This window comes from Limanda limanda, chromosome 9 (genome assembly GCF_963576545.1).
Source record: "Limanda limanda chromosome 9, fLimLim1.1, whole genome shotgun sequence".
In the NCBI taxonomy this organism is placed as follows: Eukaryota; Metazoa; Chordata; class Actinopteri; order Pleuronectiformes; family Pleuronectidae; genus Limanda; species Limanda limanda.
In genome coordinates this window covers 24,608,295-24,623,466 of record NC_083644.1, presented here as the reverse complement: position 1 = coordinate 24,623,466, position 15,172 = coordinate 24,608,295, and the positions used below count along the sequence as shown (strand labels likewise).

Sequence of the window (15,172 nt, the reverse complement as noted above, 5' to 3'; positions counted from 1 at the left end):
ACAGATGAAAACATTGCCTCCTTGGTGGAGGTTATAAGAAAATGCTAAGCAAATCTCTATGGAGACGTTAATTCACCATTAGACATTACAATTGTCTTGATAGTGTAGAAGGTGACATTAAAGTTTCTTTAAAAACAAAGTTCTTCATGTTAACTAGAGAATGACAATGAAAAACTGGGAAAATTTCAGTTTTTGATTCAATTCAGTGTTGATGAAACTGTGTTTCGAGGAGACACTGGACATACCCTCGCCCCTCTTCAGTTTTTTTCTTCAACTAAACATCCAGCGTCGGATTGTTTAAACATTCCTTTCCTAAAACCATCCATCAGCCACAGAGCAGGGCCCGGCTCCAGCCCACATGACTCCTAAACCATCCAGCAGACGATTCCTCACTGACAATACTTAAAACATTAATTCCCTCGTGTTTTGTGACGGCCTTTTTTTGTATTGCAGCGTGCCAGCGAGTGCCCCACCCATGTACCCGTATCTACTCTGAAACAAAGAGTGTGCCTGTCTGGGAGGGTGGAGTCTGCCACTACCTGTAAGTCCTATCAGGCAACATATCTACAGTTCTGCTCCTTACATCTAGATCTACAGTACATCCAAATAGAAAAGCTGGAGTAACGCAGAGATTACGTGTTATCCTGTGGGTCAAACAGACGTGCGTGTTTTCTTCTCTGCAGATACAAAAGAACGTATAAAGTACAGCAGGACGTCTGTTATCGAGAGGTTTGTGAACCAGTGCTTCCGAAGAAAAGTCAGAGTAAGTTCAAAACACTGTCTGAACAATGATGAGGTCATTTCCGGCAATAAAACTAACGCATTTCTTTTTTACACCTTGTTATTACTTCGCTCAGCAGCCAGAAGAACACACAGACAACAATAAAGGTAGGTTTCCTCGAACACAACATCCTCATCCTACCTTGTGTTTTCACTGGTGCTGTAACACATCACAAGATGTTCGACAATTATCCTAAATATTTGTCTTTTCTCTCCTTTTCTCCAGAGCACTTGGTTAACCGATGAAAGGACTGTTGTCACTGTCATGTGAAAACCTCCTTACTTCAATTTTGGTGTTTATAATCTACTTGAACTGATTATGGTCATTTTTTTTGTGCTGAACACCCGTGTCAGAGCCCACTGTAACATTTCAGACACACATCGTCATTCATCTGAAAATGAGGTCGCTTTCATTAACGTCCTGAGAGCTTCAATCTGTTGCTCCGTGCTTTCGTGAAGAAGCTTTAGTCGACCCAGTGAAGATGGCCCCAAATCATTTATCATTTGTGATGGATGATGACTCATATTTCATACAAACTCTTGTATGCAAATATCATTGGAAAGCAGTCCACTGCAGTGCATCAGATACCTTATATACCTCAATTCCATGTCCATGCTGACACATTAGGAGAGGTTTTTTTTATTGTATTATTTGTGATTCAGCTGCAGGTTTGTCCCTCAGGGAAATAACTGTAGAGTGTTCAGAGTCCCGGTCTTATAATGATGATGGGAAAACTTTTTTTCCCCACACCCCATAAATTCATCTTGTCCTCTGACAATGGTGCACAGTGTTATTTGTGTATAAATATCTGTTTCTGTGTCTTTGCAGGCATCAGTGCTTGCTACTCTGTAAATAGTGTTTATAGGCCATTTTGTAGGTGAATATTTTATTAATAAAAAATTTAAAATGTTTTTTTTCTGGTGTCTTGTTTGGTTGATGTTTTCATCTTGAATTATATATTTAAAAAGTACAGTATCCATATTAACAGAGTTTATCATTATAATTAAGTTTAGTTTATTTCACACAAAATAAATACAAAAATACTTGTGAGAAACTTGTTATGGCTTCTATTAAAACCACACCCAAATATAAGAAAAAATATAAAATACCCACAAACTATATCTTCATTTTATTTTATCCATAAATACCTGCTAAATAATTGTATTTAAGAAAATTCATTCTAAAAGACACAGTATGACCGTCACAAAGAGATAAAGACATGGTCAAAGATGTCATTCAAGTATCTTAGTATCTTTGAGGTCTTAGTATAATAACATTACGTGATGTGGTTAACCAGTCATTTTATGTGATTTATTAAATGGGTCAGTCAGTTCAACAGTAGCCAAAGTGACCTGATTGATTGGAAGTATTTTAACAGTATTTCATCAACAAGATGAGGCAAACATGACCAGTTTCAGTTGTGGTACATGTAAAAGAAGAAAAAAAAAATACTGTCCTTCTGACTAACATTTACTATTGACTACTACTACTGCCAAGATTATAGATTATATCACTGGCTCACTCTACCATCCACTGGTGAACACTGACTTCCAAAACAGACTCAAGCTCTTGCTATGTCTTAAACCATAGATGGAGACAAAAGAGAAAATGGGCAGATCATCACACTTTCCACCAAGTAACCAAAGATTCAACTATACACACTCCTGCAGTTGGCCCAAAGACAGCAGCTCAACCTTCCATCTGCAATGACACATCTGTTACATCCCTCATGACAGACAACTGAACAATTAAAAGAGATACACTGATTAATAAGAAACATTCTAATGCTTATGCCTGTGTGCAGGCAGGAAGGTCCATCAATGGCTTCATCAGTATGAAAGCAATGAAATTCTCTGCTGTTCCCCAGATGGAAAGTTTCAGGGCAGTCGCCACAATCATCTTCAAAACATCACACTCGGAAAATCCTGTGCTCCAGCAGAGTTCCACACACTATGCCAAGCAGCACTGAAACTGTTTTGGAGGCTTGTGGTCACCCAACACCTCACTAAGACACGTGTGTGTTCTACATAATGTGTGCATTGTGCCAAAACCACTGTAGACGAGATTGACTTGAATGCAAGTATTGTACCTCCAATTAAAGAGTAGTTATAATCATCATATGGTTATAATAGTAAAACTACATCATTAATGTTGTGTATTGATGTGGATATTCATTAATCACATGTTCCTTTTGCATATTTTATTTTGGATCATTCTTTATGCAGGAGACTGGCTACAGCAACAAGTGAGGGTTAAACATTTTTATTTTCTAATGTGAAAAGTGTAATTTTACACCAAATAAAAAAGTTGCAGTTGCCCAAAACCTCCCACTGAGGGCCTGTGATTGAAGACCAGTGACCTGACCCCTCAAACCATCACAAACTGAACACACATTGCACTGAATTGTATCCTTTAGTTTAACATTTAATGTGTACTACCACTTGGTGGCCTCAGGGAAAATATGCCTGCTCCACATCTACCTCCTTCTTTTTTTGCGATATTAGAGTTTTGGCGAGTTTAAAAAGATCTTCACTGCTTCTTCTCCAGATTGAGTATAGGGTTTTTTTGCTGCCTTCACCGAACCTCGGAATGTTCCTTGCCATCCTCTGGAACGCTTCTTGAATACAATTTAAAGGCGAGTCAATTGGAATTATTATCTTGTGGATACTAGATTAAAATGAATTCTTATAAGTGAATGGACTTGACTGGTGGAATATTACTGACAGCTAAAAATACATTTGTACACCATTACAAAAATGCAAGACATGCATAGATCTAGATATATTGAAATGAGTTGTGGTGATTGTTTGGAATATGACAAAAATATATCAGGTTGTCTTCTGCTATGGTGAGTTAATGTTTGCAGAGTATTAGGGCCACTTAAAGGGGGGGAGGGGAATATCTGACAGTCGAGAGTAAAATCGTAACATTACAAGAAAAATGGCTGTTTTCGGATATTTTTTCCAAAATTAAGTCGTTTTATTGGATGTAGAAAAGGAAAATTATGAAATTAAAGTCCTTACAGTGGGAGTCAGAATAAAGTAATCTTCAGGAAAAACAGGTCGTAAAGTCATGAGAATCATTTGCATTTAGTAGATGACGTCTCTATCAGTGATTATCTGTGTGATATTAAAAGGAATTTCCCGGTTTTGAAAGTAACAGGGAGGTTGGTCGACTCAATATTTTGGATCCAGAGGAAGTGAAACTCCCCTCACTAATCATTTCATCATTGATATACTTTTTCATTCTCATAAATAAACGACTTTTGTTTTCCTAAATCACGACTTCTTTCGCACTCTCACATAGGTTTCCTCTGTCGCACACATTTTGGAGTCGGTCAGTGGCAATATTCCCGAATTTCCCGACAGCCCGTGAAGGCGGCACCGCCACAGTTCGGAGCAGAGAGCCGCGCTGACCACCCCCCCCCCCCTTCTCCCCCTCCTCCTCCTATGAAAAGTGAGGAGAAAGCTTCGGAGACATGGAGGCTCGGAGCTGGACGTGTTAGCCTCCCTGAGACCTCACCTCTCTTCTCCCTCCACCGCCGGCCCCTCGCAGCGAGGCGCCGCCGCGGGACTTTGTCTACGTGCTTTTGGGAAAACGTCGTAAACGTGCGGAGCTCTAACACACATTCCGCAGACGGCTAGCAGGCTAACTTAGCTCGGCTAGCGGCGGAGGACAAAAACAGGCGAGCGGAGTTTCGTGCCACAAGTGGCGCTGCGGCGTGAAGGGACTCGACATGTCGCCCCCCGGGACTAACTCCACATGCGGATGAGAGAGGAGTCGGCGACCGGGGGAAACCGAGAGCTACTGCGAGCCAGGGGACCACCGCCATGTTGGGCTGGATCCGCGGCTCCGGCAGCCCGTCCGAGCCCCGAGCTTGGCCCCACTCGGTGCCGTGGAGGCTGGGGGGCTTCTTCTTCCTGCTGCTGCTGGAGGGGGCTGGATGCCTCGCCAACCCCAGCAGCACCTCTGGCAACAACAACAACTACCAGCAGCCCAGTGTCAATATATACATGAGTGTGGAGGAGGTGAAGAAGCTTCTGGGTAAGAAGGCCTGTGTTCAATGGCAGCTGTCCTCAAACTTTGTTGTGTGTGTGTGTGTGTGTGTGTGTGTGTGTGTGTGTGTGTGTGTGTGTGTGTGTGTGTGTGTGTGTGTGTGTGTGTGTGTGTGTGTGTGTGTGTGTGTGTGTGTGTGTGTGTGTGTGTGTGTGTGTGTGTGTGTGTGTGTGTGTGTGTGTGTGTGTGTGTGTGTGTGTGTGTGTGTGTGTGTGTGTGTGTGTGTGTGTGTGTGTGTGTGTTGTCATGCAGCGGTGCCAGGTCTCTCCCCCCCCCCTCACATCTGTGTGTGTTCCTATAAAACTCTACTGGACTGTGGTGAAGCATTACAACCTTCTTCCTCTTAATTTTGTCTAGTTTAAAGAGCAGCCATAGTGCCACATCCAGAATGAGAGAGGTTTGTACTTGTCACTTGTATTTAAAAACTCCCTCAGTGGAGTATTCACCCTTGACCCACGAGCATTCACGTCATGGTTATAGTTCATAGTAATACACACATGTGCTACTGACACATCAGATTTATCTTCTGCTGTACTCAGTGTGGTTACTGTGTGGTGAGCTCATGGTGATAAACGATTAGCCTTGGGGATTCAAAGAGGACGAGATAATGTCTTTGTCCAAGCTTCTATAAGACTTCCAGGACACTGATCTGAAGAAGACCTCCTCACTGGTGTAGATTACAGGTTTAGTCTTAGATGTTGTCTCTAAATGTCCCTAACAGGCCTCCGTCTGTGGGTGTATCAGATTAACATTGGTCATGGTGTGTCCCCATGTCATCACAGAACTGATTTTATTGAGCCCTCTTGCAGATGATGGAGAGTCCACATAGATCAAGGTGGATTACTTGAAAAAAACTCAACATATTATGAGTGGATCTTCAATTTAAACCAGTAACACAGTTGTGCATAGCTTTTTGCATTTGGCCCAACAGTTGATCTTATTCAATATTCCCTCAAGCGAATAAGCCAAAAGTTACATCATTGAGAAAACAGGCTTGAAGCAGCTCTATGGTGGTGGTGTGTATTCAACCAGCTCTTATCCATACATAAAAAAAAAACTACAACTATTGACTGGGATATACACAGTTGTGTGTCTGTATCAAGTTAAACGCAGTGATCTGTATTCAGACCTGCAAAATAGACGGAAAATGTGCTGGTCCTAAGTTGATAATTTCAGGTTTACCAAAGATGTGTCGAGGATGCAGTTTGAAACCCATCATTTGCTTTGTGTTGGCCACTGCACGCTGTAATGAAGGGGTAGAAGTGCGAATACGTAATGTCTTTGTGACGGGAGGAAGGCTCGGCTCATCACTGTGCTGCTTTAAATGCATGAATCGTCTTGTCGGTTGTTGTTTTTTGCAAAGATGTCAGCAAAATGTGTCTCTGTTGTCCCTGTGTCCAGGGTCCTAACAGGAAGTTGGCCCACCTCCTCATACTGTATATGCAGAACTATACAGTGGCAGCCATCAGAGAGGCTGGATTGCTTGTGATTATGTTTAGGATCTTTGATGTTTGAACCCAGTCATCAGCATCACATGTATGTAAATCTGTGGCATCTTTCATGTGCTGTGGAATGCCACATACACTGTAAAACTAAGTTACTATTTTGGTCAGTGATTTTTTTCTTTTTGTTGAGAAAAGCATCAAAAGTATTTGCTCATCGGTCTGTTAAAAACATTGAATTCCTCATTTTCTCCTCTCTGTAATCGGACTGGTGTTGGACCGTAGGCGGACTCCTTCCTCCCTGCTTCCCCTTGTTCTCCATCATGCTACAGTTAATCTGCTGTTGCCTGACCAGGGCCTCTCTTGTGGTTTGCCTGAAACCTCATTTGGTCATATGGAGAAATCTCTTACTGTTTGACAACTATGCATGTGGAGCTAAAAGTATGTGTGGACAGAAACCTTCATGATGCAGTTGTAGGGGAATAAAACATTGGTAGGAGATGAAGCTGGTGTCAACATCACAGCGCTGATAGGCTGCTGGGGAGTCATTCTGCAGTTTTATGAAACAACACAAGGTTTACTTGTGTATTTAAACAAGTTGGTACCGAGAAGTTCTTGATATAGCAACTATTATGACTAGACAATGAAGAATTTTGTATACCCACTTAGTGGAAAATGGTTGATTGTTGAATGAATTTGTCAAACCTAAAATTTGATTAATTTGACATACATCAATGCACCACATGTTAAAGCCTTTTGATTTGTTTGTGTTTGTGACCAAACAGGAGATTTTCAAAACCCGACTGTGCACCTGGTCTAAACATATATGCCTACAACTTCCTGTTGACTAAAAAAGGAATGTAATCCTCTGGAAATGTTTTCCAAACCACAAAGAGCTTGTGTCTGTTAACGTTTTCAGGGGAGTTTTGTGGAGGATCTTGTATTTACCATGTAGGAGTATCCAGAGAACCACACATGGCTCCCTTAGAATAATGTCCATGGTAGTAGCCATGTTGTGTTCACCATATTTGGAGTTGCCCAGCTTAGCTGTTTTCAGACATGACCAGTAGGTATAATCTCTAGAATTGGCTAAAGAGTTAAGCCGTAGTTTCCCTTTCACACATGCACAACACAGCGGGAGGTTCTGTGCACAGACGTGTTCACAACAGCATCAAATCCTCTGCATTATTCAGGCGAGAGGCGGAGCAGCAGATAGAGGCAAGAAGTGACGTATTGACTCTAATGACGAGATCAGGTGACCATGTGTACAGCACCCTAGCAGCGTCTTCGGTGGTGTCTTCTACGTGTATAATGCTGCTTCTTCACCGGGAGATATTTGTTTCCTTTTTGTTTTACTTTTGCGTCTGTCGCATTTTAAAAGGTTAATCAACTGGTTAACAGTTAATCCTGCTGTGTTCACACATCAACTTCTCCTGGATTTCTACCGACATTATATTAGAATATCAGATGGAGAAAGTCAGCAGAAACTAGAACATTTGTGTTCAAACATGCACATCCTCCTGGGTAATTATGGAGGAACTGTCCAGAGTTCAGTGCAAAAGATAGCAAATGCAAGAAATGTTAAAGTTAAAAGTTTCAGTGCTTTAAATTCTGATAACATGTTATCTACATATTTTTTTATCAATAGAGAAAATTCGTCTGCCTTCGTGTAGCCTGTCCACACTGATGCAGAGGTTCAGCAAATTGAACTTGTCCCTCAGTGTTTGAGCCTTTTGTCCACACGCAAACAGCGTTTTAAGTCATGAAAAATTTAGATTTTTAGACACGCCATTCAAGACAAGACGTCTGCCTTGCTCAATAATATTTGGACCACAGCGTTCTCACAGTTCTTCACTGGTATTTGATGGATCGTTGATGTAGAATTTATTAATACTGGCCTGGCATGTTAGTTTGATTGCTTGTGGATTTTTTTTGTGTTCTTGTGTTCTCGGAGGTATTTTGTAAAACTGAGGCTGTTTAGTTGAGATTCACTTGAGATGACTATAAATGGGTGTCATGGTGAGCCAGGCCAGTGAGTCAGCGTGCACACTACGTGTCATATTAGAAAAAGCACAGGAGCAAATGATACAATTTCAGATGGCCTGTTTGGGTTTAACTGCTTCAGTTTGAGGGTCCAGGTGTAGAGCCTGTTACAAAGCAGACATGCTCAGTTGTTCTTAGGAAGAGATAGCAAAGGTATAGCTAATAACATTCACAATGGCTGAGTTCCATCAAATGTCCCAGAAAGCTGTGTCACTCAGCAAGCACGCACAACGTTATCAATTACACCTAAACTCCAGACCTGTGCTTTTCCTGGTCTGACACATTAAAGTGGCCACACTGGCTCATTGTCACCCTGTCTTGGCTTTGTGGGAAACTTGAATAGAAGCGAGGCATTATTCGCTTCTATTAGTGAAACATCTACTCCGATGAGTAAAACAAAACATTCTGGCCTTTCTAACAAACAAGTAATCATGATTTTAAACTATGCTAATTGAAGAGATGTTTTTTCACATCTCAATAGCCATGAATTAAATTTGCCATCTGCTACCGTCACAGGAATTGGTTGCAAAGTAAATTCTTCATCGGTGTGATCACCTCAACTCGCAGCTCATTACTGGTTAACCTTGTTTAATAGATTTAAATGACTGGAACCTTCCAGTGAAAGCATGAAGCCATATCAGATCATTGTTTTAAGCTCATCACCTTAAAAGCACCGTGGGATCTGTAAACGTGACATGTTGCCTCTTTGCAGAGCTGTCAGCAGGATTGTCTCATCAGGAACATTTAGGAATCAACAACACTCTGCTCATTATCTATGAACACAAACATACAGGTTTGACCTGTGCATGTCATGATTCTGTTTTTAAAATTATACGGAAACAAATTTACTAGTTATGTTATGTCCATACTGCTATATTATGTGTGTTAAATGTTACTCAGATGAGAAATGCAGTCCTGGAGTATGATAAGAGCAGTATAATAAAGTCACATAATCCCACACATGCAAGTTAGTGGAGCTGAAGCCTGTTTTATGTCAGTTTTGTGAATACCCATGAAATATTCCATGAACATTTTTAACCCTTAAAACCATTTAAAATCCTCTCAAAGCTCAATTCTGACCATTGTGAAGTTTCTTAAACATTCACTGTATCGATATCCTACAATGGACAGGATTTCTGTTGAATCAAATTTTTAACCATACTGTAATAAAATTGTATGAGCCTATAAAGCATCGAGACATTACAGGGATAGGAAAAACAGATCACCAAGTGATGTAGTGGTGCTGTGTGCTCAGTGGCAGATGGACATTCAGGTATCTTCAACATTCCTCGTTTAATAACTTAAACTACCTGACTCTCGAGGGGTTGGTGAGCAACAGGAAAACATTGTGCCTGATGTTAGGCAGAGTTTTACATAAAGACATAGGCAGCAATTCCTATAGCAGGGGTCCAATTGTTGTGGTTTGAACCAAGACCCAAAGAGAAAGACTGGCTGTGATGGGTCAAAAGCTGCCAAAGCCACATTTGATCCTTTTTATGAAGCAAACTCACTGACCCAAAGTCACTTCAGTTATTTATATATTTATATATCTGGAATCAACCTTATTCAGGTTAAAACGAAGAGTTGGTGAATCAGATCTTCAAAGTTAAAAAGTACTATTTCAATGTTTTGCCGAGGGTCTTTTTCAGCAGCAGTGCTGCAGTTTGTGCATCCGTGGGCGTTCAACAACAACCCCTTGTTTATTTCCGTTGGTGAAAGAATAGCTTAAATAGCTTATAACAGATTGTGTTATTCATTTTCATCTTGACATGTGTTAACTTATGGGGAGCTTTTTTACACCCTGGAGGCTCAGTTGGCTGTCATGGGTAAAGTAAGACATTTCAACACAGAAAGTTACTTTGACTCATCTGAACATTCAAGTATAATAAAACTAACTAGAAAAGCTCACAGGAAAAAGTTGCACAGTTGTCTAAGTTTGTACGTTTCGCATCCTTATCAGAATACAAAAGCAGTTGGATTTGTTTATGCACATTTTTGAAGGCAACATTAAAGAAATAAGCTTGCACCATTTTCCATCTTTTGTTTGCAGATATTTTTTGTTCTTGCTGTATAATTTGTTTAAGTTGTAAGCATCACACTTAGGCCTTCATGATTAATCGTATAAAAGTTGTGTTTTATCTTTTTCCTAAGTGACAACGATTCTTCCACATTTCATTAGGGACATTAGCTGCATTAACCAAACACTGGAAAATACATCCAGTACTGGAAAACCAGTCAGAGAGTGAGTGAGAGAGACAGTATGAGGGAGAGGTTGTGTGAGGACTAAATTAATCTAGAAGAAAATCCTGCTGATGGGGGGAAGAACAAAATGTATTAACATTTTGTCAAGAATTGTATTTAATATTTTTAGTTCTAAATAAGTACATTTACCACTCATTTCATCTTAAGCACAGAAAAATATTTTTTCCAAGGTTGTTTATGTACACTGTAAAATAAGTCAGCTATGGTTAAAAAAAAGTATGCAAACTCGTTCCCTAACAATTGAGTGTGCAGTGCTTAAATTAACAAGTGCATCTAACAAACCGTTTAAAGTTTATTTAACTTAATAGCCATGCCTAAAGAGTAAAAAGAGTTTTGGACAAGGGAATAAATGAAATCACATTAACCTTTATCCGTCTCACAATATTAAATGGGTATGCACTTGTTAGCTGTTGCTACCAGACTGTGAACCTATAAAGCCAAGTCAAGATTCTGACTGGCAATTCTATTAAACTCAGCAAATACCTGAAAAGATGGAGAGGGGAAGCAGGACGAAGGAGAGCAGATACATTTAGTAGATTATTATTGTTTTATCAATGAGGCAGAATTGTATTAACATTTTGTGATAATTATTGTTTGCTCAGACACGGCGTCAGTGTTCACTGAACACCAGGGCAGACGTTCATAAGGCTCATGATTTACAGACCTTAATGGTTTTCTGTCTTTCCATTTTTTGATACTCTGACCAATCGTGATCATTTTAAAAGATGAGGGATGAAGCAAAACATATTTTCTGTACATTCAATGCGTCTTTGCTGCCTCCTATTATAATTAACTTTTTAAGCCCAGCTTTCCATGGTAGAGTCACCAGTGGTCTTGATCTCCAACACTTGACTCTAAGGAATTTTTCTTGGTGGAAAGTACGCACAGAGAGAGTCTGTTTTGGGAGACATGTTTTGTGCAGCTGCAGCTGGTGGCGGATTTTGATGAGACAAATTCTGCCTGGGATTACAACTGCGTCACCAGGAAAACTGACATTTTCTGTTTTGTTTTATTGTGGGGAAAATCTAGCAACAAGGGTCCCCCAGTCATCAGAGTATGGCTTAATTCATCGGGAACAAGCTTGCGAAAAAATAACCAGGTCTCATAAAAATGTGAAAATGTGAGCAAGTGTGTTAAAGCATCAGCGTATTGTGAAGAGCCAAGTGCATTTCGGATCGCTAGACTTCCTCCCCTCCTCCAAAGAGCTGAAAGGCGAAGCAGGGGCTTTGAAAAAGAGTGTGCGAACAGTGAGGAGTGATTGGCAGCACTATTCATTTCCTTCATGCCACTCTCCAAGGATCCTGTGTTTGAATAGGGGAGCCCCTGCTTTCACATCTTTTGTCCGAGCTGCTTCACTCAAAGGAGATTCTGTAAAGCAACAGCCCATTTTATAAGTTGTTTCCCTTCTGTTAAACTGGAATCATAAATATACCATCTTGTGTTCATTTGACAGTAAATGCCACAAGGTTTTGAGCTGTTATACTAATTTAATTTTGTTGTTACGTTATGGACATGAAGAAACATTAGAAGCAACAGTGGCTAAAATCCAAAGTTTTCCAAGGCTTCCCCTTTCTGTAGCATTTCTAAGATGGGAGCTATATTATGCTCGTACATACACGTCCTTAAACTAAAAAAATTGATTTGACCACGTGCACACAGCCCAGACTTTCCATCTGCTGCGATACTAACAGAGCTGCCGATGTAAAACAGCATCTCAAAATAGATAAGTAAAGTCGTGTGTGTGTGTCAGACCTCTTACATGACCCTTTGGTCGCCTTGAGATGAAAATCATTCTGCCGCTAACAGCTAATCATTTTTTCACAAAACCATTCGTTGAGTAAATGTCTGAGCAGCAAATAGGCATCAATGAGGTGCCTATAATCAGACGGCCTCGCTCAGATTCCTTTCCCTGCCTTCATCCTCGTCTGCCCTTGAGGCACTCCACAGAATAAAAGAGGGAAGCTGATGTATGGTTTCTTTGAAGCGATTCAAAGGAAACCACAGAGATTGTGTGTGTTTTTGCTCCAGTTGAAGATACTTTTAAATGTGACTATTTTTACATGTCCTGCCACAGAACGATAAAAGCTTAGCTGATGTCTTTGGTCCGTATGTTCGATTGTGATTTTCAGAGAACATCCTCTCTTTGTACTCTACCTCATCATATCGTGCATTACTTCTCAGTTTACACTTTGATCATGTTTTTTTTTATTCCTGGAAGTAATTAAAAAAGCTGTATCACAGCACTAAGGTGTTGCACTTTAGTTACCTGGGTCCTCACCAGACAGGCCTTGCATGAGAATAGCAGTTTAATCCAGCTATGTGCAGCAGGTTGCTGTTGATTTTCAGGAAGATAGAGGGATGATGGACACTTCAAACCAATGATTATACTCAGTTTTTAGACCTGCCATCGCTGAAGTGCCCTCCTTCCCTGCCAGCTAACTGTGAGCTGGGATGGCCTGTCAGGTGATTTCCTGCTGAAAGTGTTTACCCAATGCCTCATGTTAGAGAGGATGTTATTTTAAGGGCGGCTGTGAAAGGGTTCAGAGGCTAAATTAAAAATGATTACTATGTAACACAATGCTTTTCAGTCAAAACTGTACATTTTGAAGACAAGCTGTTGATCTACTATTAGCTGAAATAACAAGGGAAATCACAAGCTCTGAATTAGAGACAGCCTAGATGAACTAGCAAGCACCATGTACATTGTTCCTATTCTGAATTTTGACACCAGTCATTCGTACAACAATTGTCATGTCAACGTTTCATATTTAGTACATAAGTATTCAGTCATATGTTTTGATTTAATCTAATTGCTGATGGAAAAAAATTGTGTGTCTGAGTGTGTGGTAACTGCATTACGAAGTTAATATTTTTTTATTTATGACATTTATTTTTCTTCGGGTGAATTTTATTATCTAAATCCAGTTCATGTGAGCAACATGACCAAGCTGCAAAACAAGTTTGAATGCCTTTGCTCAACTGCTCTGAATCAGTTACAATGTACCATCACACTGAGCTGTGTAAACTGCGTCCATAACAAAGTTTTGGTTTTCAACCCAGTGCAAGCTCTACATGTTCTGGACATGATGCTATGGCTGATAAATATATAGGTTGATCTAAATTTGAGTACCCTTCGTCCGAAAGTTTGCTTCGTTCTAACTGCATCAATTCATATTCAAATGTTATATTACACAAAGATTTCTAAATCTTCCATACCATGAAAGAGCCTGCTCGGTGAAGACTGGAGCAATAGAAATCACGTTAGATTTCCACCGTGGCTTCTTTTTACTGTTCAGCTGACAGACTGAAGTGCTTATCAGTCCACAGACGTTTTGGCATGAAGCTATTTTATGTGAATTATCTTTCAATCACAGACCATAACCGAGTCTCCAGTTTGTTGTTTTTCCATTGTGGCTGACCTTGAGGTCCATCATACATTACCCCCTCTCCTGCCTCATTCACGTCTGTGGAGTTGTGTGGAGTTTCCAGTTGATAGAGTTTCACACAGGCCCTCATTTTCTCCTTCCTTGGTTAATGTGACCAGTATCTTCCCAGTGAGAAGCTGGGGGTGGGGTGTTTATCTCCTGAGCACTCAGGGATGGAGGCTTTGGGAGGTAAAGTGTCGTCTGTGAATACAAGAGGGTCTTTGTTATACCCGTCCTGGACCTTGCCACCTGGCCACTGCCACCTTTTGTTATCCTCTTTCAAAGTCTGCATGGCGATCCACAGCTTGAAAGAGTACTTGACTTAGCATTTTCTAGAGCCAAAAATGTAAAGACAAACTTATTATGTCTGATTTGTTGCTGTAATTATTGCAGTTATTTGTCAGTCTGTCTATCCTTCCCATTCTTGTCAATGTGACATCTCTGGTAGCTGTGAGGGGATCTCGTCATATTTGGCACAAATTAACTGATTGCATGTTTGTTGTCAAGGTCAATGTCACTCTGACTTTAAAAAACATGTTTCTGGCGATAGCTCAAGAATTATTATTCTTATTAAAGAAAATGTTTAAATTGGATATAATTATGAAGTGATGACATTTTACAACCAAAAGGTCAAAGATCATTTCTGGCCATGGTTTGTCACAATATCTGAGCAGCAGTAAGAGGAAACTCTGACTAGATTTCCTGAAACTTGACCTGTTTGCGGTGGCACACAACTGCAAGGCAGTAGTTCTTGTTTGTTGTTGTTTTGAATTCTGTAGATGTAGGAATTAGCCATGACTGACTGAGATTGTGTCCAAAATACCTCACTCATTCACTCCTTCCTACTCGTGTATAAGACTCTACACTGAGTTTCTCTCAGGGTTCTTCCTGCATAGAGAAATTGCTAGTAGGCAGCTGTCTACATAATTTTTTGTGCCGCCCTGCCTCCGAACAAAATTCTAGTATTTATTGTCAGGGAGAATATTATCATAGTAGTATCATTACACGCTTGTCTGGGCTGTCCCTTGTTCTTCTTTCAATCAGCTTGAGCAGAATACATGATATGGCTTTGCGATAAAAACGATAATTATTCTATTAAATATTTATTGAGAAATAACTTTTCCTGGATAGAAATATACGAAACGGTCGATACAACGTCAATA

The 15,172-nt window shown here is 40.3% G+C and overlaps 2 protein-coding genes across 4 annotated transcripts in view; both read left to right on the top strand.

Annotated features, from left to right (window-relative positions):
* Positions 1-1,692, top strand: part of sned1 (sushi, nidogen and EGF-like domains 1) — a 28,068-nt gene extending 26,376 nt beyond the window's left edge. The window contains exons 29-32 of the mRNA XM_061078383.1: positions 454-541; positions 684-763; positions 865-888; positions 1,007-1,692. Of these exons, the coding sequence (XP_060934366.1) occupies positions 454-541; positions 684-763; positions 865-888; positions 1,007-1,026 (212 nt within the window). The 3' untranslated portion in view covers positions 1,027-1,692. The remainder of the gene's footprint in view (positions 1-453; positions 542-683; positions 764-864; positions 889-1,006) is intronic.
* Positions 1,693-4,237: 2,545 nt separating this feature from the next.
* ryk (receptor like tyrosine kinase) overlaps positions 4,238-15,172 on the top strand; it is a 48,785-nt gene continuing 37,850 nt past the window's right edge. For all 3 annotated transcript variants that reach the window (XM_061078304.1, XM_061078305.1, XM_061078302.1), the window contains exon 1: positions 4,238-4,825. In XM_061078304.1, the coding sequence (XP_060934287.1) occupies positions 4,612-4,825 (214 nt within the window). In that variant the 5' untranslated portion in view covers positions 4,238-4,611. The remainder of the gene's footprint in view (positions 4,826-15,172) is intronic.